Genomic DNA, 21098 nt, shown 5'->3' with positions numbered 1-21098 from the left:
ATGCTGTAGTCAATGAAACGACATCGGCAGATTCAGAAATATTTAGTAGTATGTGTAAAGAAATCTTCTTTGGACAAAAAAAATTATTGTTTTTTTTTTTCCCTAGTTCATCTTGAAAGTTGCTTATGAAGGATTCATGTTACTTATGGCAGATTGTAATAAGTGAAGATAGCTTTTTTCCCCCCGTTTTTATTACTTTGTTCAGGAAAGTACATCTGAACAGTAACTAACAACTTGGTTGTGTAATCCATATAGCCTCTTGACAGATGACGATCTTGCTTCAAATTTACTTAAACTGTGTCAGCTGCTAAGGATTTTACCTACTGAGGAGTTCTTCTAGGAACTATTATATTTCTTTGGGAATAGATATATGTGATAGTCTGAATATCACACAGATTCGAGAACCAGAGGGAAGACAGGGCTTTAGAAAACTCACCCTGGGTGTGAGTAAGCTACACTATGAAGTTGGCTGACCACTGTCCATAGCAAGCAGTGCTACTGCTTCCAGGTAGTAGTAAAGCTGTGAAAGTTAATAATGTAATTTATCCTTTTGAAAGATTTTCCGATTATGATTTAGCAGCCACAATGGTTCTGTATATTGAAAAAGAGGTATTTCAAAGAAAGATAACATAAGGACTCTGGCTTTAAATGTTTCCCTAACTTGTAAGACCTATCTCCTCTCTCAATGGCGCTGACATCTGCCAGTAGTATAGTGTTACTTACAAGCACTCATGTGGTGTTTGAGTGGCTTGAAATACATGCCCTTTGCACCAGGCAGCTAAATCTCTGCGTGGTTCATTCTGCCACCATACGAGATCAAATACTGCATCACTGAAGCCTTTCTGCACTTCACCAATGTGACCCCTGCTGTGTGAGGAATGCTAAGTTTCCTCTTCCTTTAAAGGAAAAGAGGCCCTACCTAACTAAGTTTGTCCATCCAAGTTTCCATGGTTAATCACGTAAGAAAAACGTCATCACTGGTGGGATGAAGTATAGCCAATCTGTAATGAATCCACTTCATAGTATCCAAAAAACTTCTTTCTGTATTCCTACCAAATCCTTGTCCTCAGCTTTTTTTTTTTTTTTAATTAAGGCTCTATAGATTCTTAACGTTTATGCCAGGTGCCTGCATAACTCAGAGGACCATAGATGAAGTAAATATGGATGTGTAATAAATTTAATTTCTTTTATCTGCCATGCATGGATTGATCTATGTTCTGTCTTTTGCAGTAATGAAGGACTGTTTTTAATTTCCATATCTAAAAGCAGATTTTACATTTCTGTATGAAAAACTATTTGCTTTCTTTGTATTGCCAAATGTATTGTGCTGATTTTTTCTTTGTCTTCTTTGTCTGACCTCTGTCCACAATCGTGGGATGTACTTCTGTTAAATAGTTTGGTTTATACTTCTCTACCAGCTCACATAAGAAAATTCGTCCTTCTTACCCCCTCAGGAGTTGTCCAGCTCACTGCAGGGCTTGGTCAAGTCTCTTCTGCATTCTCTAACTACAAAATAGGAATAATCATGATGCATTGCTTTTGACTGGTAAAATGCTTTGAGCTTCTCATGAAGAATGTATTTTAAGAATCTAAGCGCTTTTTTCTTCCATGAACAATAAATCAGCAACTGCCATCGAGATGGGTTACTATATATACACTTTCAAGAATCCTTCCAGAATCCCTCCATTTCCCCTCTATTGTGTTTCAAGAAATGTGCAACTCAACTACATTAGCCATTGAGAAGCATCACTTTCCATAGGCTGTTAACATCAATTCTGCAGAAAAAAACCCCTATATGAGAATTTTTCTCTCTGAAGGAAATTGCTATGATATTTCCTCAAAGTGTCTTTCTTTCAGAGCACAGATTTGTGTGGCTAGCTCTGAGTGACTATTTTTTTGTTGGAATGACTAGTAGTTTCTAGTGTGCCTACAGTCTGTGAGATTTTTAAAGTCTTGTTCTTAAGAAATCCTTGATTTTCTGCTGTGACTCTGAAGTCGGTGGGTATCTTTTCAGAAGCCTTCTATGGTTGACTTGTTGAGATAGTAGCCAGTAAGTAGTCTTACTTTGAATATGAAACAGTAGAGCAAAACTGATCTTAATCATGACGTATCTTCTTTTGTGTATGTTAAGGAGATAATCAGGTTTATTTGTGGTGGAGGGAAAGGATTGTTTTGGAAGGATTTTTAAATGCATATGATTTGGTTTGTCTCCCTGTTACACGATTCAGGAAAAAAATCAGAATTTTAAGATATTTCTTTTTCTGTACTTTCATTTGTATAAAACAATAATTCAGTGTATAATAATCTGGATTCCATTTTGGCTTTGTTTTATTCAGAGAAGCATTTTTAGTGGCTATGTTTGCTTACCTAGGTTTTACTTGAGAAGTGAGAATTTCTAAACTAGGCAAGGAGCTATGAAAGCTCAAAGCTAATGGTGGTGTTTGCATTAGACAAGACACAGTTCAGTGACATGCAGTGTGCACCTTCATTGTCTGAATATTAGCAAGCAAAATTGACACCATATGTGCCCAACTGTAATTGCTCCAAGAGGGGAAAAGAGAAACATGTCAGAACATTTGAGTAACACCTAATTCAGCCCATGGTTATAAATAAAGCTGATGGTTGCTTAAAAACAAAAGTAGGAAAATATTATGGTTATATTATTCCTCAACAGCGCTTCCTACATAGGTGAACTTTATTACAGGGACAACACAAGTGAAAAGAAACATATAACAACTTTTTATGGTATTTTTATGTTATTTTATTTTTTTCGCAGTAAATAAAGTGGTTATGAGGCTCCAAGGAAAACGGCCCAGATGTTAGTGAGTTGTATGAAATTTAGTGGAAACAAGCTGTAAAAAACATAGTCATAAAACAGCCTGTCAATGCCACACATCTGGACAATGCAGCTGTATGTTCCCGCTGCTGTCATCGCCCTAAGAAAATTCAATAGCCTTATTTCACCCCAATTAGGCTGCATACCAACAGAATCAGAATTACACAGGGAGGGGGTGTGTTTTTACCAAGACAGACCCTCTCAAATTCCCTTCAAGAAGTTTTTATCTTTCATTCAGAGCTAGTGCCTCAGACACTAGTCACTTTGTAAACAGTACTCCAAACTATTCCCCTTGATCTGCTGTTACGTGATTTTTAATTTATTACTTTATAATAAGTAGTTGCTCAATGTTGCTTCTTTGTTTAAAATCTAAAAAAATGTACATTTTCCTGTGAGAATTCTGTGTCTATTGATTTTTGCATAAATTACGGAAGTATTTTCTATTCTAGTTTTATCTCACACTATAGCTGATAGGACTTCATTTGAGGTCTTCAGAACCAAAGAATAGCTGTGCATCTTACTGATACATTGTTTTCCTGGAAGTGTGGCTGTTTTGACCCACAGGTTGTACAATGTGTGTATTTCATTTCATCATTCAAAGTGTGTGTCAAATGGAGCAATAGTTTTGTTGTGTTTGTTTGTTTTTTCCCTCTGCAGGTAATAGAATTAGCCAAAGCCATTCTGGATGGGGGTGCAGAAATTCCTGTTACACTAACTGGAAAGCTGTTGAAATTTCAACTGCTTTGTCTCAAACAGAAGGACCTTCAGAGAAGAGAAGCTGAAAAGAAGGTACATCAGAATGCCTTAGGGGAGGATGCTTAATTAAGTTTTTGAAGACACTTCTAGTGTTGCTTCCATAAATTCAGCTTTCTTCTCATGTTTGACTTCATAGAACTGTAATTGAAGAGAAATGTGACTAGAAATATCTTTTTAAGTTAGTTAGATTTTGTGGATGAAGCTGTCAATTACTCAAATGCTAGTGAGAAAGTGCAAAAAAAAGAGAAAGTAAAAATACTATGCAAGAACTCTTTGCTAGAATGAGAGCTAGTAATGGCTTAGCTGAGTCTTAGGTCCAATAGAAAATATAGCTACAAACTGGCTTCACTTGAATATATCTCTCCTGAAGTAAAGGTAGGAGAGGTTGTTACTTGAGAAGTATCTAGGATAGAAGCACTATGAAGAAGTTATTGTTAAGAATCTCCTCTCTGAAGGGAATTTGGAGAAGTTATCTCTTCCCTCCTCTGGCACTAAGGCAGAATAATATTTTCATAAACTATTCCTGGCATATATTTGTGAACCTTTTCTTAAAACTTTCCACTGCTGTGCTTTGCTTTTCAGTAATTACTGCTGAACTATGTCTGCAAGGGACTTGTTTGGAAAAGGTTTCTGGTCTTATCAACCATAGTCTTGTTTAAACCTTTTACTGCTTCACTGCTCGCTGGATATGGGGGCAACAGTTCTTACCCTGCCTTCCATGGAAATCTATTACGTATTTAACTGAACAAACTCAAATATATGTCGTGGTTTCTAGTTTTTGATTATGCATGTTCCTCTCCTTTGAACTCTCTCATAATACTACATATTTTGAAATCTGCTTCTCAGAACTGAGTACCACATTTTCCAGTGTTCCCAAAACTTGCTTCCATATGTCCTCCAAGATCATCACTAGCTCCAAGATTGCCTCAGTCAAATTGCTTATGTGTTCTAGGAGGAATTTCACCAAGCTTGCACAGAATCACAGATCAGACCTCTAATTGCCTTTTAATATCTTTTAAAGTTGTCAGTGGTACCTTTCAACAACTTACTGAACAGTTGGTTTCAATACAGTCCTTTTCGAGCAAACATTCATGCAACTGAACACCATTATCAGAGAGCTGTATAATTGCTGCAGTAAGTTTACCCTGTTAATTATCAAGAACTATAGTGTAAAGTGAGATGACATGGAGACCTGAACAGTCTGTGCATGTAAAAGACACAAGAAGAAAGCAGTTTAATGGATTTTGTATACTTGAAAAGTCTGTAAATTTTTTTATCAACAATTCTGTTTGTGGGAATAGTTGGTGGATGAAGTATAGCACACAACCACAAGAACATTAAATGCTAGATGATTAAATGAGAATTGTGTCCTGTTCCCGCAGAAGACTATGGATTAGGAAATGGTAACATAAGACACATAAATATATGAATAGTATGAGAAGATAGTGTCTTTTCAATCTGAAGAGAAATTGAGAGGCTGAAGCTATAGAGCAGATTATTTATAGTGAATCAAGAAAAAATGGCTTTTCTCTTCGATACTAGTCAATTCTGATAAGTAAACTTTAAAACAAAAATTTTAAGTTTAAAGATTGGGCACTTCAATATTAAAATGGAGTCTTTAGCTTTGATTTGGCAAGATTAGTCTTGTAACTCTAATTTTATTTCCCTGGTCAAGTGATATTCTTGGTTAGAATCTTGGCAAGTCCAGAAATGTCTCTGCTTATTTGAGGATGATTTAAAATTATGCAGATGCAATAGATGAAGTTGATTATGGCCTGATGATCATATCTTCTGTTTGGTGTGTTCATCAGCTTAGAGTTCAAAGAAGTACTATCAAAATTTTTTTGTTTGAAATGTCCGAAGTGGAACAAATTTGAAGGAAAATAATGAAAGCCTCCAAATCCTTCATTTCACAGTGCAAATAGTTTCAAGAATCTGTCGAAGGCATTTGTAAATTTTACAGAAGGGGAATGCATGAAGGAAGGGAAAAGCAGGAAAATATTTTCTACTTTGATTTTGAATTTGAAGTAAATACAAAATCCACAGCTTGAAAGTCTGCTTTTCATCTGGATCTAGGGAAAACAACTGTGTAAACTGCCCTTTCTCATTTGCATGAAAGGCTTTTCTCATTGCTTTAGTAGCCACTAAAGTGACACCAGCAGGATTGTAACTGTAAGTTAAGTTAATACATTTTTATTTTATTTAATTTAGCTTTATAATTCTGAAATGTCATTTTTGCATAGCTGGACGTAGTACTTCTGCTGGGTAAAAATAAAGTGGAGGCTTTCTTGCTCTATAACATCTCACTTTACCTTAATATGTTTTGGATTAATTTAATTTTAGACTGACTCTGGACTTTATGGATTTATAGTGTGAGGCTCAGGGATACTTACAAAATCTTTTATTTCATCCTCTACTCTTAAATTACCAAGCAGAGCTTAATGTAGATGTTTTTGTTTGAAAATAATGAGAATGGCTGAATAATATCCTGTGTGAAATGAGCACAAGACTCTTGGTTCTAGTTCATAGTAGACAGATATTTACATCAAATAAAAATAGTGCTGGTACCATACTCAAGAGTGGTAACAGATATGTTAAAGACTTAACAGATACTGAATTTTTGCCTTATTTCCCTTAAGTCCAAGGAAAGGTTCTGGCTGGTGCAAGTGCTGTATTGGCAGTAACTAAAGCACAGTGATTCTTTACTCGTCTTTTTACCCGTATGCATTTTGTTAGTTTGGCAGGTATAATGTCTGACTAGCTCTTGCAGTTCCTTTTTAATGTGAAGTCTTAGTACTATGATTGAGTAAGAATATAATAAACTAAATGTTGTGTTTGAGCAGCATAAAGCAGGATGTTCAAGACGGCTTCACCACGTCAATGTTATAGTGGCTAAGGGGGAAAAGTATTACAATAAAAAAATTGAATCACTGAAGTTTTACAACAGTCTGACCTTTGTTCTGCGCAAAGGCTACAATGACAACTTTGTTTATTCATCTTGTCAGGCAGAACAGCAACAAAAAGAAAAAGAAAAAGCTAAACCTCCTGACAAAGCAGCTGAAAAAGAAAGTAAAGGAAAAAAGTCAGCAGCCCCAGCCCCTGCTAAAAAGGACACCAAATTGAAACAACGACATGGAGAAGTGGAAGAGAAAGACCAATACATTGGTATGTAAAAAATGTAGGTGAACTTACTAGAAGTCTTGCAACCTAGCTTTGGAGTACTTCGTTTTGTCCACGTTTAAAACTCAAGATCTATTTGCCAATATCAAAACATTGCTGCTTCATATTTGAAGAGGGCACTGTGTTTTGCTCAGTGTTAGGATAGATTGTGCAATCCAAGAAATAAAACTTAGATAAGATACATGTAACATGTCAATATCAAAGTGTTTTAGCATATATAACACCCAAAGAAAGTAGCTAAACAAGTCCTACAGAAAACCTTTCTTGGAGAAAGATTTCAGAATAAGTAGATGTAGCAGTATCCAGAGGTGGCTTTCTCCTTGTATTATAAAATATAACAGACCGACAGAGTTGAAAACCCTGTCAATGAAGAAATTTTTTGTAATATCCAGTCTAAATCTCCCCTCTTTATATTTGTTTTAATATAGCTGTATCAAGAAAAAGAAAAAAAAACAACCATGCCTTGAACTCAAAGACAGTCTGTATCTGGTAGTTTTGGTAGCTAACAGTCATTTTATCATTCATTCCTAATACATTATCACCTTTTTGAAATTAAATATTTCTGCTTTTGAGTAGTCTAGAGATTACTTGCATTGATGTCTTTCCTCTTTTAAGTATGGACTAGTCAGTGACAATAAGAACTGACTGATTATTATCCGCTTGTCATGATTATTAGCTTAATCATAATTATAATTTTTGAATGGCATGCGGTCTTCAGCATGTATGCATTGGAATTTTTGTATCTATGTAAGTGACTGGGCAGACGTCTGGGTTTTTTGTTAGAAATTATTAATATTCAGTAATTGTATGTGCTCATGCCTTTTCTTCCTGCAGTAACTGAGACATCAAATTACATACTTCAGTTTCAGTGCTAGCAGGTATATAATGGGCTAGTTTTCTTCTGGGTTTGAGTTTTGCTTTGCCATATGTGCTGGACTGTGGTGGCTGCTTCCTCAGTCAGTCTTTCTCCAAATTTGTGTGTTCTTTTATATTTATCTAATGTTGCAACCAACAGAGAGTCTGCTGCTCCATGTGGTAGCGGCATTTGCACAGTCCTGGCTATAAACCTGAGTACAGGCAGATGTTAGTGCTAGGCTACCCTTTTTTCTCCCTTGGATGCATGAGTCCCATGAGCTGAGGAGTGGCTAAAGGACTTAAATGTGTGATGTATTAGTAGGCATAAGAAAGAATCTTAATGCTAAAGAGAATATAAAACTGCATTTGGTTTCTAGTGCAGGATAGCCTGCACTAACTGTACGTGTTTCAGAATCAATGAAGAGATACAGGACCTTCAGCAGGCATTTTCTAATGACTTAAAATAAATAACCATACTGGATGAATGAAATCTTCTGGTACTTATCTTAATACCTATATTTCTCCATAGACCACAAAGGGAAACTATACAATAAACTTAGACTAGAGTCAAGCTTCTAGAGGGCTCATTTTTACTTATGTAATGCTTAACCTTTTGCTTTGGTAGTGAAATGTTGCTGTGCATATTTCTACATAACTAATAAGCCCAAACAGAGCAGGCACTCAATGAAACTTCTCATCTGCACTCTAAGATGAATTTAGATATGCCCCTCGACAGCTAAAAGGACTATTGTGAGCTAGTATTACCAGCTGATGAGGATTTTGACAGGAAGCACACCTAGTAAACATGAACCTGTTGAGCAGGGAACAGTCAGCAGTGAGTCAGCTCATACCTGCGGCTAATCCTTTGAAATTATTTTGACTCATGTAATTGCTCATTTAAGACACAGTAACTTAGTCTGTGTGTGCCAGTTTTATACAGGATGAAATAGGATAGCTTAAACTACCATTAGAGCATGTGAGTATGTCCTGACACTAAACTCCTTAGAGAGAAGCGATTACAGAAATGCTGCTACGACATTCTGATTATAATCAGCTTCTCCAGTTTTTCTCCTGGTGCTTCTCCAAACAATTATTATTTCTGACTTGTATTCTTCCTGCTGTGTTCTAGATGGTTTGGTGCAGAAGACTTCAGTCTAATGCACATAATGTTTTTGAACTTATATGTAATTTTCCCAATGAAGTTATAAAAGAACTGATCTTCATTTGCATTACTCTGTATAGTCAAGAAAAAAATTAATTTTGTTTAGCTGTTGAATGGCCTTGCTCTAATCTGGTTTTTTTGTATTTTGAACAGATGATGAACCAGATGATGGTGCCCATCATTACTTTATAATTTTGGATTTCCACAACCTTCAGCTGTTACCTGTAATGGCTGAGCTTGGAATTAACATTTCAAGTGTAATTCAAATTTCTTCTGAGAATTACAAGCCATTGCAGATACACTTGGAAGAAACTACACTTCAAAGAGAGCCTTTAATTTCATCTGAAGGTAATCTGGTCATAAAAAAAAATTGTATAGAAAGGAGATAGTTTTATATCCAAGGAAAGACTGTTCGAGCTGTGTTTTTCTCCCTCTCTGTGCCTTGTGTTTGTGCTTGCTAATGGTGAGCAGCTGTGTTTACAAGTGCCAAAATGGTATTGCCTTTGATTGGTCACCAAACCAAATGGTTTACCAGTGCAAAAACTGGACAGCAGAAAGAGGGACTGGCTAAGTAGGCAGTGTTTGCAGCCATAGTTTTCTCCAGCAGCCACCAAAGAACATTTTATCAAATGTGTACTTCTCTGAATCATTAGGAAGGTGCATTGCTAAGAAATCTTGGCTCATTTGGTAATTTCAAGGAAAGTACACAACTGGCTACTTTGGAACTGTGTTCCCAGCCACAGAAGAATATGCCACAGAATAACGCTCTGTAATTTTCCTCAGCTGTCCCCAGGCTGTAACACCTCTCTTGAGCTGGAATCCTGGTAAACAGCCAGCCAAATATGTGTCACCAGTGATGTCCAACCATACTGAGCTGCAGTAACATAGCCTGTAGGTTAAGGGAAGTGCTTATTCCCTGTTACTCGGCTCTCGTGAGAACAGAGTTTTGGGCTCTGCAGTACAAGAAAGATACTAGTAAACTCTACTGAGTCCAGAAAACAGCCACCCTATGAGGAGTGGCTAAAGGACTTTGGAAGAAAAAAAAGTGGTTGTGATCATGAATGGCCTTTTAAAATTCCAGGCTCCAAAAACAGGGGAAAATCTGGAACAAGATTTTCCACCACAAGATGGTGGAAGGCGATCAGGTCAGGGATTATTTAAGCAAACTGGACATATGTAAGTCCATGGGACCTGATGGGATGCACTCAGGCTTACTGAGGAGCTGGCTGTGATGTCACTGCAAGGCCACTGTCAATTACTTTTGAACAAACATGGCAGTTGGAAAAGGTGCCTGAGGACTGAAGGAAAGCAAGTGTCACTCCCATCTTCAAAAATGGTAGGAAGGAGGACTCAGGAATCTAAAGGCCACTCAGACTCTTCTCAGTATCTGGGAAGATGATGGAACAGCTAAGCCTGGAAACAATTTCCAGGCACTTGAAGGACAAGAAGTTGGTCAGTTGGCATGGATTTACTAATGGAAATCATTCTTAACCAACCTGATAACCTTCTATGGCAATATGACTGTCTCGATAGATGAGGAGAGAGCAGTGAATATTGTCTGTCCTGACTTCAGTAAGACCTTTGGCACTGTCTCCTTAGAAAGAAGCTGGATAAGCAAACACTGAATTGGACTGAAAACTGGCTGAATGTCCTGGCCCAGAGGGCATCAGAGGGGATCGGTGGTATGAGTCCTGCTCAACATCTTCATTAATGATCAGAAAAATTCCCTCAGCAAGTATTCTCATGATACAAAACTGGGAGGAGTGGCTGAAACAGCATGGGGATGTACTGTTGTTCAGAGGGACCGTGACAGGATGAAAAAATGGGCTGGCATAAAATTCAACAAGGGCAAAGTCCTGCACCTGGGAAGGAATAACTGCCTGCACCAGTTTGTGGTGGGGGCTGACTGGCTGGAAAGCAACTCTGCAGAGATGGTGGCACTAAGCTGAATGTGAGCCAGAACTGTGCCTTTCTAGCAAACAAGGAGAATGGTATCAGAGCTGCATCAGGTGAAGGGATTTGAACCTTCTTTTATACTCAGCACTGGTGAGTATAAAACCTGGAGTTCTGTGTCCAGTTCTGGGTTCCTCAGTACAGGAGAGGTATGGAGCTACTGGAGAGAGTGCATCAAACAACCACAAATATGTTCAAGGGACTGGAGCCTGGGAATGTTTACTCTGGAGAAGATGCCTGAAGGAAGTGTGCAAAGATAAGGAAGCCAGGCTCTTTTCCATGGTGGTCAGTGACAAGACAAGAGGCAATGGCAAAAACTAAAACACAGGAAATTTTACCTGAGGATGAGGAAACACTTGTTTACTGTGAAGGTGACTGAATGCTGTCACAGATTGCCCAGAGAAGTTGTGGAGTTTTCATTCTTGGAAGTACTCAATAGCCATCTGGACATGGCCTGGAGAGTCTGCTCTAGTTGAACCTATTTGAGCAGAGACATTGTACCAGATGACCCCCACAGGTTCCTTTCAGTATAAATAATTCTGTAATTGGAATGGAAGGCTCTGGCAAGATATAAGTGGGGGTGTGGAAGCTCAGGAGTTTACCCCAGAGGTAGTCAAGCATTGCAATGGGTTGCCTGTAGAGGTTGTGGGATCTCTAGAGGTTTTCAAGACTGAGCCTGTTGTCTGGGTTTCCTGTTGACCGTGTTTTGAGCAGGAGATTGAGGTCCCTCTGACCTGAATTATTTTAAATCCAAGTCTGAGTCTTGTGATAAGCAAGTGAAAAAACTGAGTTGGTAGCTCTAATTGTTCATACATGTGTTTTTCGACTAATGTTTTCCAGTTATAACTGTGCATATTGACGTCCTCTGTGGTGCTGAAAAATTCTTTGTGATGGATTCTGACACTGTTGAGATGGCATAAACAGCCCAGTAAATAAGAGGAACTGCATCCTGCAAAGTGTATTGGCCAGGAGAGGGGGTTATGAAGGTTGATTATGTTGGAAGGCTGAAGACTGGGATGGTGTGACTCACTGCCATTCTGACCACTGATGAATACAAACCATTTACTTATGAGTGTTGTGAAGGGTGAAGTTGTCTGAGCATGCTGTTCTTTCTATCCCTTTTGTGTTAACTAACTGACATATTCATACTGCCCCATGGCAAATGCTGCATGTTAGATTGCGTGGGCAGTAAGGAATCTGTCCCCAAAGGTGCCAAGGTGAGCTAACACAAGTTGTGTAGATATAGCCTTTGAGACTTGGGTAATCACAGACCAATGGATGGACTCAGAAGTAATGCCATGTTTGACCTTGTTCTTTGAGTAATCTTATCTCTGGGAAGAGAATGAGAGGAAAATATAATTTGTAGCTTCTTACAGTTTTGTTAGAATTCGTAAAATGTAAGGGTAATGTCTTACTGGGTCTTGAAAGTGCAAAGGGCAAAAAGCATGGTTGCTTTATTTTCATTTGATTTACAACACCTGCGGGGAGTGAGAGGGCAGGGGCAGGTTTCCCCAAATATTTCCAAAGTTATTCTTTATCTTTAGAAAACATAGATAACTTGTAAATAAAATATTTTGAAGGGGGAAAATTGTGAATATAGATGACAGCATCTTGTGTAAGTAGTGTTACAGGTAGTAGTGCAAGTTTTTCTCATTACTAAGAAAAGATAGGGTGCATAGTAAGAAAACAGCTTGGCTAAACCATGAATTCTTTGTGGACCTCAGGCATAAGGAAGCATTTAAGAATTAGAAATAGTTCAGGTCAATAGGAATGAGAATATATGTTTATTATGAACCGATTGGCACAGAACTGGAAATGTTGAGACACAAAATGGAATGCAGGAGGTGTACCAAGGAAAATATCTGTCTGCTGCTCAACACAGAGAAAGAACTGTAAGGAGGTGGTCCTGAGAAGGCTGACAGTGGTTAATGTTTTGGGAGGGCTTTTTGTACCTCTTTCTGTCATGTGCGTTGTGGGAGGGCTAATCTGTTGTCACTGCAAATACCATTGCAAACAGGTGATGATTACAACTAACCACAATTAATGCTGATAGCAGAAAGATTCAACTTTAAATTGTGGAGTAATAGTTAAAATAACTGAGTGTAAGATCAGCTGATTCAGATTAACTCAAATTGTATTCTACTTAAAGAACTGCCTGCCACTCTCATTTACAATTGAGAACTCATAAAGACCAAGTGAGAGTGGAAAAAGAGCTGTGAGGAAGAAAGGAAAGGAACACAGCCAAGGCACTGTAATCTGCTTAATTTCTGTTTCTGGAAAAATACTGGAAGAAATAATTTTTAACCACTTAAAAAAATGAGACGAGTAACAGCTAGTGTATGCTGTTCAAGAACAAATCATGTCAGACAAGTTTAATTTCCTTATAAAATGAAGTGCTGACCTTCTGACACAGTAGTTGTGTGTATTGTATATTTGGATTTAAATAAGGATCACATGGCCCACAGTGAGCAAGGTAGGTCTAGATGAAAGTAAATGTATAGTAGGTGCAGCATTATTCGAAATTCTTGGCCTTTGTAGAGTAACTGTTAAAAGTTTACTATCAAATAGTGGGATGCATGGAGTGGACTTAAGGGACTTGGTGCTGAGTCTGGGACCATTCCATATTGCCATGGGTATTGGAATAATGGGGTGTGATTCAAATGCAAAATATTCTTGACAGTATAGAAAATAATAATCTGGAAAAAACTGACTGTTCTGTTTAATATGGACAATATAGTATGCTTATACATCAATAATTAATTTACAAAGAAAGGCAAAGGAGCACATGGCTGGATTTGGAAGATAAACTGTCATGCTAATGACACAAATGAACGTAAGTCATCAATATCACTATGCCCCTAAAAACTGGATACCATCTCCAGGTTAAAAAGGAGAGTATGTTCTAAAAAATACCTGAAAAAATCCTACCACAGAAATCAATGATGAGGTAAGACTTTGTAAAAAATATGTGCTAATCAGAAAAATTCCAAACAATGGTAAACAAAAATTTTAAGGATCTGTAAAATTTTTCCTATTGAGTTAAAAAATAAAATTGTTATCCTTAAGTTTGAGAAGGCTGAATGATATAGTGCAGGAATGATAAAAGTCTTCAAACTAGTAAAAGTCTAGGATAGAAAATTAAGAGTTTAAATTGCAATGGGGAAAATGCAGTGTAGGAGGAAGGAACTGTCCACAGGTGAGGTTAGTGAATTCCTGGAGAAGGCTGAGTAGAAATATATTGAGTCTTTGAGGCTTTTAAGATTATATTAAGACAAACATAAGATTATATTAAGACATATAATTGTCTTATATTAAGACAAACATCTGTCAGCAGTGATACAGGTATAGTTAATCATGCCTTGGAGAAGACATTAGTTCAAGTATTTCATAGTTAAATGGTTTCCAAAACAGATAGTGGTTCATAATTTCAATAATATATGAAGAAACTTTTAGAAGGAAAGCCATTAAGCTGTAAATGCAGTTATGTTACAGTTTCTATTATCCTTAGCATGAATACATGAGAATCGTGGATTAGGGACCACAGCTTTCATATTCGTTTCCTTCCCAGGTATTTTCATCCCCTAATGGCTTTCATTTTGTGAAGTTACCAAGGCAAGTACTGTTAGTACCCTTTCATATGCACAGGGCCACTGGAATTATACAAGTGAAGTATTTAGCCTTCATACTGAGGCTTTAGAAGGGCTAAAGTCCAAATGAAAGCAAGTCATTGCAGGTTTATTGTCCGTATTAAATTACACTATCAAAGTATGGTTGATCTTAGATTCCAGAATGTGATTGTAAGGTTGGCATTAACAGAGAACTTTTTTTTTCACTGTAGATAGTGCATCGTCAAAAATTGATCATTACCATGGAGCAAAAATGGAAACCACACAACTTCTAGACTTGCTTCATAGTCATACTGTGACTAATCTTCTTTTGCCCCAATTTCCAAACCAATAAAATTGTGATTATAAGGCTTGCTTACCCTGTACTTAAGATCAGGTTCACCAAGATATGTGCTGGCAGCTTTGTAAAAGTGCAACCTGGGAGTTTTACATTTCCTAGGTTTTAAACATTCACTGCTGCTGTTTACTTTGAGGGGAGAGATGTAGGGGTGTAATTGGGGGGGCGGAGTTCCTTTTTTTTTTCTTTCTTCTTTTTTCTGAAAGAACTACCATATTTTACTGATATTTTATTGTCCTGGAATTTTTTAATCCCAAAGTTGTGTGTCAGAGTTTTGCTGAGACTCTGAGGATGGGAGTATTTCAGCAGTACAGAAGACTAATATATGATTTGTGCTTTATGTAAAAGGGAGATGTACCATGATGATTTGTCTAATACTTATAAATTTTGGTTGTAGAAACAGAGAAAATAAAGGAAGATGAAGCTAACAAAGACCTGGAAACATTTTGGAAATACCTGGAGCCAGTTCTGAACAGTGGAAAGCATGGATCAAGTCTCTATGATGTTGCCAGGCTCCATCACCTAGTTAAGGAAAGTGACTTTCCCACTGATTGGTCTGACAAGGAAATGCTGGTCAGTACATTCTCTTTTCACAATGCATGGCATACTTTGGGTTTTGTAACATTTAAGAACAATTTGGAAATGCCAGGAGTTTTATCTCAGTGTTCTCTGAAACATAACCACCGTAGTTAGTATATTTGTAATCTTGAACAGAAATTATTTCCTATATATCCAACAAGATTATTCAGCATTTATTCACAAGGAGTCCTTTGAATAAAAGTACCTGATTTGGAATTTCTTGATATTGTAGGCCACAGCAGAACAGTTTTAAAACAGTTTCCAAGGCATTCACTAAACATACTTTAATTGTGGAAACATATAGGCTTGCTACTTATAATATTGCTTATCATTATACTCTTTGTATAATTTTAAAAGTGCAAAGGCTCCTTTGGGAAAGAAGTTTTTTATCTTCCCCATAATCACATGTTACAGCCTACTCATGAATATCCTGGAAGCACCTATATTCTAGCTGAATTAAAGGAAAAATGATCTGTCACTCAAAGTGTTTCAACAGATTGTGGTTATAATTTCATGAGCTCTGAAGAAGTAGAAAAATGTGTAACTTTAAAAAAAATGGGTGGGGAGTATATAAGTTCTGAAATCATAGGTGAATGGAATAAGTCTGCTCTTGTGGACTTGCTGGAGAGTCTCCGAGTCTAAGCTTGCTGTGTCTCTGAAATCCAAGATCTACAGAAGGAAAACTCAAGTTGTTAGACATTAATATAAAAATGATAGAGTATTGCATACAGCAAGTGGTCTACTCTCAGATTTGAGATCTTTAGAAAGGAAAATACTTTCAAAAATATTTTCTTTGTTCAAGAGCCACTAATGGTTAGACCTGGAAAACTTTGGACAAGCGTCTGAGTCTGTCCTGAGAAGAGGAGGGACCAAACAAATTGAATCACAGGACTGAAATTGCACTAAACCTTGCTTGTCTCCCATTGAGTAGCATCAGCTTTTGTTACTTGTGACTTTGAAAAAAATCTTGTTTTGTTTAAAAGATTGCAGATTCAAAACACTCAAATATTTTAATGAATTTTTTTATGTTCTCTAGTGATATCTTTTAAGTAATATATAAATGGAAAGATTTTATACTAACCCCTTCTTCAGAAGAGTGTTTAATTGGGAAAACAAAGGTGCAAGAATATTAATGAAAATTCTGCTTTTAGAAATAGAATTTCTTTCCCAAGTATCTCCTCCGGTCTTTAAATGTTATGAAAACTGAGACAAGTATTTCATAACTGATCAGTGATTTGAGCTGCTTGTTTTCAAGTGCCATAAAGAGGCACGGAGTTGAAGAAAGCAGATGCTTAGTACTTTTTAAAGATCCATTATTGTACTTAGTGCCTTATGTAAGCTGTGCTTCTTTACTATGTTTTATTTTAGGAAACTAAAATCGAGAGATCCAATGTTGTTAACCACCTCTTAGAAACAGAAAAGGACTGTTGACAGAAATTGTCTAAAAATTGTAATAATTTTATCCTTTCCATAATGTCTAGGATGTACAGGGGAAGAATACATCTATTAAACCTGCTGAAACTTGAGTGTTTCATGTGGTCTTCAATAAGGTTTTGGTATTTGTACAAAAACATTTCACATTTAAAATAGCAGTTGCTATTATTCTTTTTATTCCTTCCAAGGTTTGGTGAAAACCACAGTACATGACCTCAAGAACCATGATTCTTTCCTTGTCAGACTTTTGCATATACAGTGCTCTCCCTTTGGACATTTGGGCAGTATGCTGACATTGCTTCACTCACAAGTATGGATTCCAGAGTGCATTTCTTGAGGCTTTCTTTGTTTTCAAAGAGCAACAGAAAGATAAAAAATATTACGAAATGACATTGATTACCTGTTTGGGTTTTTTTTTTTTTGTCCTTCTAGGGCAGGGTTGCCTTGCAAATATGCTGCAGCTTGATCACTAGTAAAAACAGACACATATTGTGTAAACCAAATACTTTAATTTTCCTCTCGTCTGCCTTCCCATGTGAAAAAGATGGCAGATGCAAGATGGCAGACCATGAACAGTTACTGTTAAGACAAGTTAGACTTTATAAAAACTAAAACAGTTAGGCAATATACAGTCCATACTGTAGTTTGGCAGTGTTAAGGCAAATAAAAATGGGGAGGCTTTAGAATAACTTTACAAAGCATTCTGAGTTAGTGGAAGAAAAAAATCCTTTGAAAAATGTATAAACAGATGTAGAGCTGCTGGTTAAAGAGCTAATGACTCATGTCACTAAATTACATGACACTTTTATATGCAAACTTCATCCGTTGTATTTTCTCTCGTAGCTTGCATTTGGTACTGTGCTGTTTGAACACATTGCTCGTTTGATGTATGATTGCCTGGACTGGAAAAGGCAGCATTGCAACTACTTGGAAAACACCAACTTTATTAATGTGCCTACGTTATCAGAGAGCAAATCACCACAACAATCTGTAACTGAGGCAAGGATCCTTCTCTTCTTGTAAAGAATAACTGCTTATAGACAAGAATTGCCTGTTTTTAATTTTAAATCAAAAATTCAGCTTGGACCATTGCTCTGAGTAATTTTCTGTGAATAAAATTTCGATTTTTGTCTTCAGCATTTAAAACCTAAAAAAAAGGAGAAAAAATAGTTGAGATTGGGGAAATAGAAAAAGGAAAATTGGAAGGATCATACCAGTATAGTGTAAAAATTCCTTAAATAGCTCTGATCGATATGCCTGCACAGAGCTACTATGTCTTGTTGCACATCTGTGAACTGTCAAAAAAACCCAGATTATTAGTTCTATGCAAGATCAGTTTCCTTATTTTGTTCATGGTAGGAAAAACTTAAGTGGGCAGAAGTGGCTTATATAGGGCATGTACTAGTAGCAGAGATGAAATGGATTTACTCTATCTGTAGCAGTACTACTGATTTAAAACATTCATAAAACTACATTCTTACTGTCTTGTTCCATTTAAAAGTTTAGCATCTAGTCGAGCATGAGTAACCAAATCTGAATGAAATTAATTTTCCCACCTATTTGTGCAATCCTTACTTGTTGTATTGTTTCTGATTTTTTTTTGTGTCTATATTTTTGTTTATTTAGGTTGAACCAGCATCACACATGACCCCTCCAAAGAAAAAAGGGAAAGCAGAAGAAGTTCTGCCAACAGAAATTTTGTCACAGGGTATGTTTAAAGGATTAAAGCACTCGTGTAGTTGTTCACTTTGTTGAACCATTCATTCAGCTGACAACACAAATCCTTGAAATTATTTGTGCAGTAAGCTGAAGATGTTGTGAGAATCGGTTCTTAGTGAATACATTGTGTAAGTCTGAAAACTGCAGTGATGGTAACCAAGTTTTTTAGAAAATCCCATTTTCTGTGTTTCTGATCACAGTCAAATTTAAATTATCGACATTAATGAACATTGTTAGTCTCTTTTTAATAAAAATTGTCTGAAGTTTCATAGAATCACGGAATATTCTGAGTTGGAAGGGACCCAAAAGGATCTTCGAGTCAAACCCCTGGCCCTGCACAGGACAGCCCCAAGAGTCACACCATGTGCCTGAAAGCACTGTCGAAACACTTCCTGAACTCTTGTCAGGCTTGGTGCTGTGACCATTTCCTGTGGGAGCCTGTTCCCGTGCCCAACCACCCTCTGGGTGAAGAACATTTTCCTAATATCCAACCTAAACCTCCCCTGACACAACTTCAGGCCATTCACTCAGGTCCTGTCACTGGTCACCACAGAGCAGAGATCAGTGCCTGCTCCTCCTCTTCCCCTCATGAGGAAGTTGTAACTGCAATGAGGTCTCCCCTCAGTCGCCTTTTCTCCAGGCTGAACAGACCAAGTGCCCTCAGCCGTTCCTCATACGGCTTCCCCTCAAGGCCCTTCATCACCTTCATTGCCCTCCTTTGGATGCTCTCTAAAAGCTTAATGTCTTTTTTGTATTGTGGTGCCCAAAACTGCACACAGGACTCGAGGTGAGGCCGCACCAGTGCAGAGGAGAGTGGGACAATCCCCTCCCTTGACCAGCTGATGCTTTGCCTCATGCCCCCCAGGACACGGTTGGCCCTCCTGGCTGCCAGGGCACTGCTGACTCATCTTCAACTTGCCATCGACCAGGACCCCCAGGTCCCTTTCTGCAATGCTGCTTTTTTGGCATCTTGTTCCCCAGTTTGGATGTACGTGCAGGGTTACCCCATCCCAGGTGCAGAATCTGGCACTTTCCCTTGTTAAACCTTTTAAACTTGTTAAATAGTGTTCGCGATTGCCCAGCCCTGTAGTTTTATCAAGGTCTCTCTGCAGGGCCTCCCTGCCTTTGAGGGAGTTAACAGCTCCTCCCAATTTTGTGTCATCTGCAAACTTGCAGAACTAACTTGGAATATAAGTTGACATTTCTGAATAAATAGATCTTAATGTTTTATCTCTTATTGCAACAGCTGAAGAAACTTCTTTTTTGTCTCCTTCCGTGGACATGAGGTTTTACAATGACTTGCTGAGTCAGATTCCCGAGGAATACTTTTCTGTACCTTTAATGCTGAGCTGCATGTTGGAACAGGTGGGAATGTTCTCTGTTTAATTTCTGTGGCCTAGACCTCATCTAATGAATTGGTCAAAGATCAATAAATCCCTCTGTTTCAACCTGAAATATGACACTGTGCGTGGAAGCACTGAGCAAGGAGGTTCAATATGAAGCAATCAAAACTCCAATGTGCCGTCTGATTTTCTTTCATGTTGTGCACTTACCCTGCATATACAGTGTTAGTCCATAATTAATTTTTGAAGACTATAAATACAATTAAATAAGGTAAAAGGTGTAATTTCTTATCTAGATCAATAACAAGTTTTCATGTCCTGCGACAATGTTATCGATATTGAACTTCTGCTGTTTTACTTGATTCAAATGTCTTAGGGCAAGCCTAACATAGAAGTGACATATGTCAATTTTAGTGCTAGACAGATCTGACTTCTGTTAAGTTCAAGCACAGTCTATAATTTAGAAGAGACCCACAATATGATTTGGAAATTCTCCTTCTTTTAGGAGTAAAATTTCTGAACAATTTTGGAGTTTTTTAGTATTTGTAACTTAGTCTGTAAATAGACTCAGGCAAGAATACTCTAAGTCAAGTCCAACCTAATAGACAATCAATTTTTAATTACCTGTGTTAATTCAGAATTCTTAACATTTCAAGTTGGAATATTTTTCTTCTCATCCTTCCAAAAATTAATAATAAGAGAAAACACTTAATTCTGTTTTCCATAATCTTTGTTTTGGGCAAGAACTAACTTAGGAAATTGTATTTTTGCTACTTGTAGAAAAAAATTTTGGTTTTCTTTCTTGACAAAATTTAGGGTCCTGTGCTTAGCTTATAGCAGGATCTGCTTGCTAGTTCTAATAAAGGTAAGCAGCAGTCAATACTGTAATGAAAGTTAACATATATTATGTTTGCCAGGTTATTGCGAGTGAAGAAGACCTTACACCACCTAGTCTGGTGGTACAAGAGCCTCAGGCAGATGGGTTTCGTCGTGCCATTGCAGATCATATAGTCTCTGTTCTTCCTTCTCTTTCGCTTTCTTTGAGTGAAAAGAAGGTTTGTATTGTCTTTTGTTTATCTCCTAAAATGACAAATAATCTCATTATTGGGATGTAATAATTCTTTCTTTTTTCTAACAGAATCTATATGACTACTTTTCTTCTAAGTGCAGTGAAGAAAAGACTGTCACCCCCCAGTACCCTCTCTTATTTAACTACCATGATACCCTGGCTCAGCGGTTGCACCTGCTGAAGGTATCGTTCTACCTATCATATAGAAACATTTCCCAGGTCCACAGGCAATGAATGCTCAATGCACTA

At 37.4% G+C, this 21098-nt stretch overlaps 1 protein-coding gene across 5 annotated transcripts in view; it reads left to right on the top strand.

Annotated features, from left to right (window-relative positions):
• Positions 1-21098, top strand: part of SPAG17 (sperm associated antigen 17) — a 97214-nt gene that overhangs the window by 18622 nt on the left and 57494 nt on the right. For all 5 annotated transcript variants that reach the window (XM_039388933.1, XM_039388932.1, XM_039388931.1 and 2 more), the window contains exons 4-12: positions 3494-3625; positions 6598-6757; positions 8943-9137; positions 15103-15278; positions 17562-17717; positions 18345-18426; positions 19684-19802; positions 20698-20835; positions 20919-21032. In XM_039388933.1, coding sequence (XP_039244867.1) covers positions 3494-3625; positions 6598-6757; positions 8943-9137; positions 15103-15278; positions 17562-17717; positions 18345-18426; positions 19684-19802; positions 20698-20835; positions 20919-21032 — 1272 coding nt within the window. The remainder of the gene's footprint in view (positions 1-3493; positions 3626-6597; positions 6758-8942; positions 9138-15102; positions 15279-17561; positions 17718-18344; positions 18427-19683; positions 19803-20697; positions 20836-20918; positions 21033-21098) is intronic.

This window comes from Pipra filicauda, unplaced genomic scaffold (assembly GCF_003945595.2).
Source record: "Pipra filicauda isolate LSUMZ 115617 unplaced genomic scaffold, ASM394559v2 scaffold69_size3009148_pilon, whole genome shotgun sequence".
In the NCBI taxonomy this organism is placed as follows: Eukaryota; Metazoa; Chordata; class Aves; order Passeriformes; family Pipridae; genus Pipra; species Pipra filicauda.
This window is presented reverse-complemented; position numbering and strand designations above follow the sequence as displayed.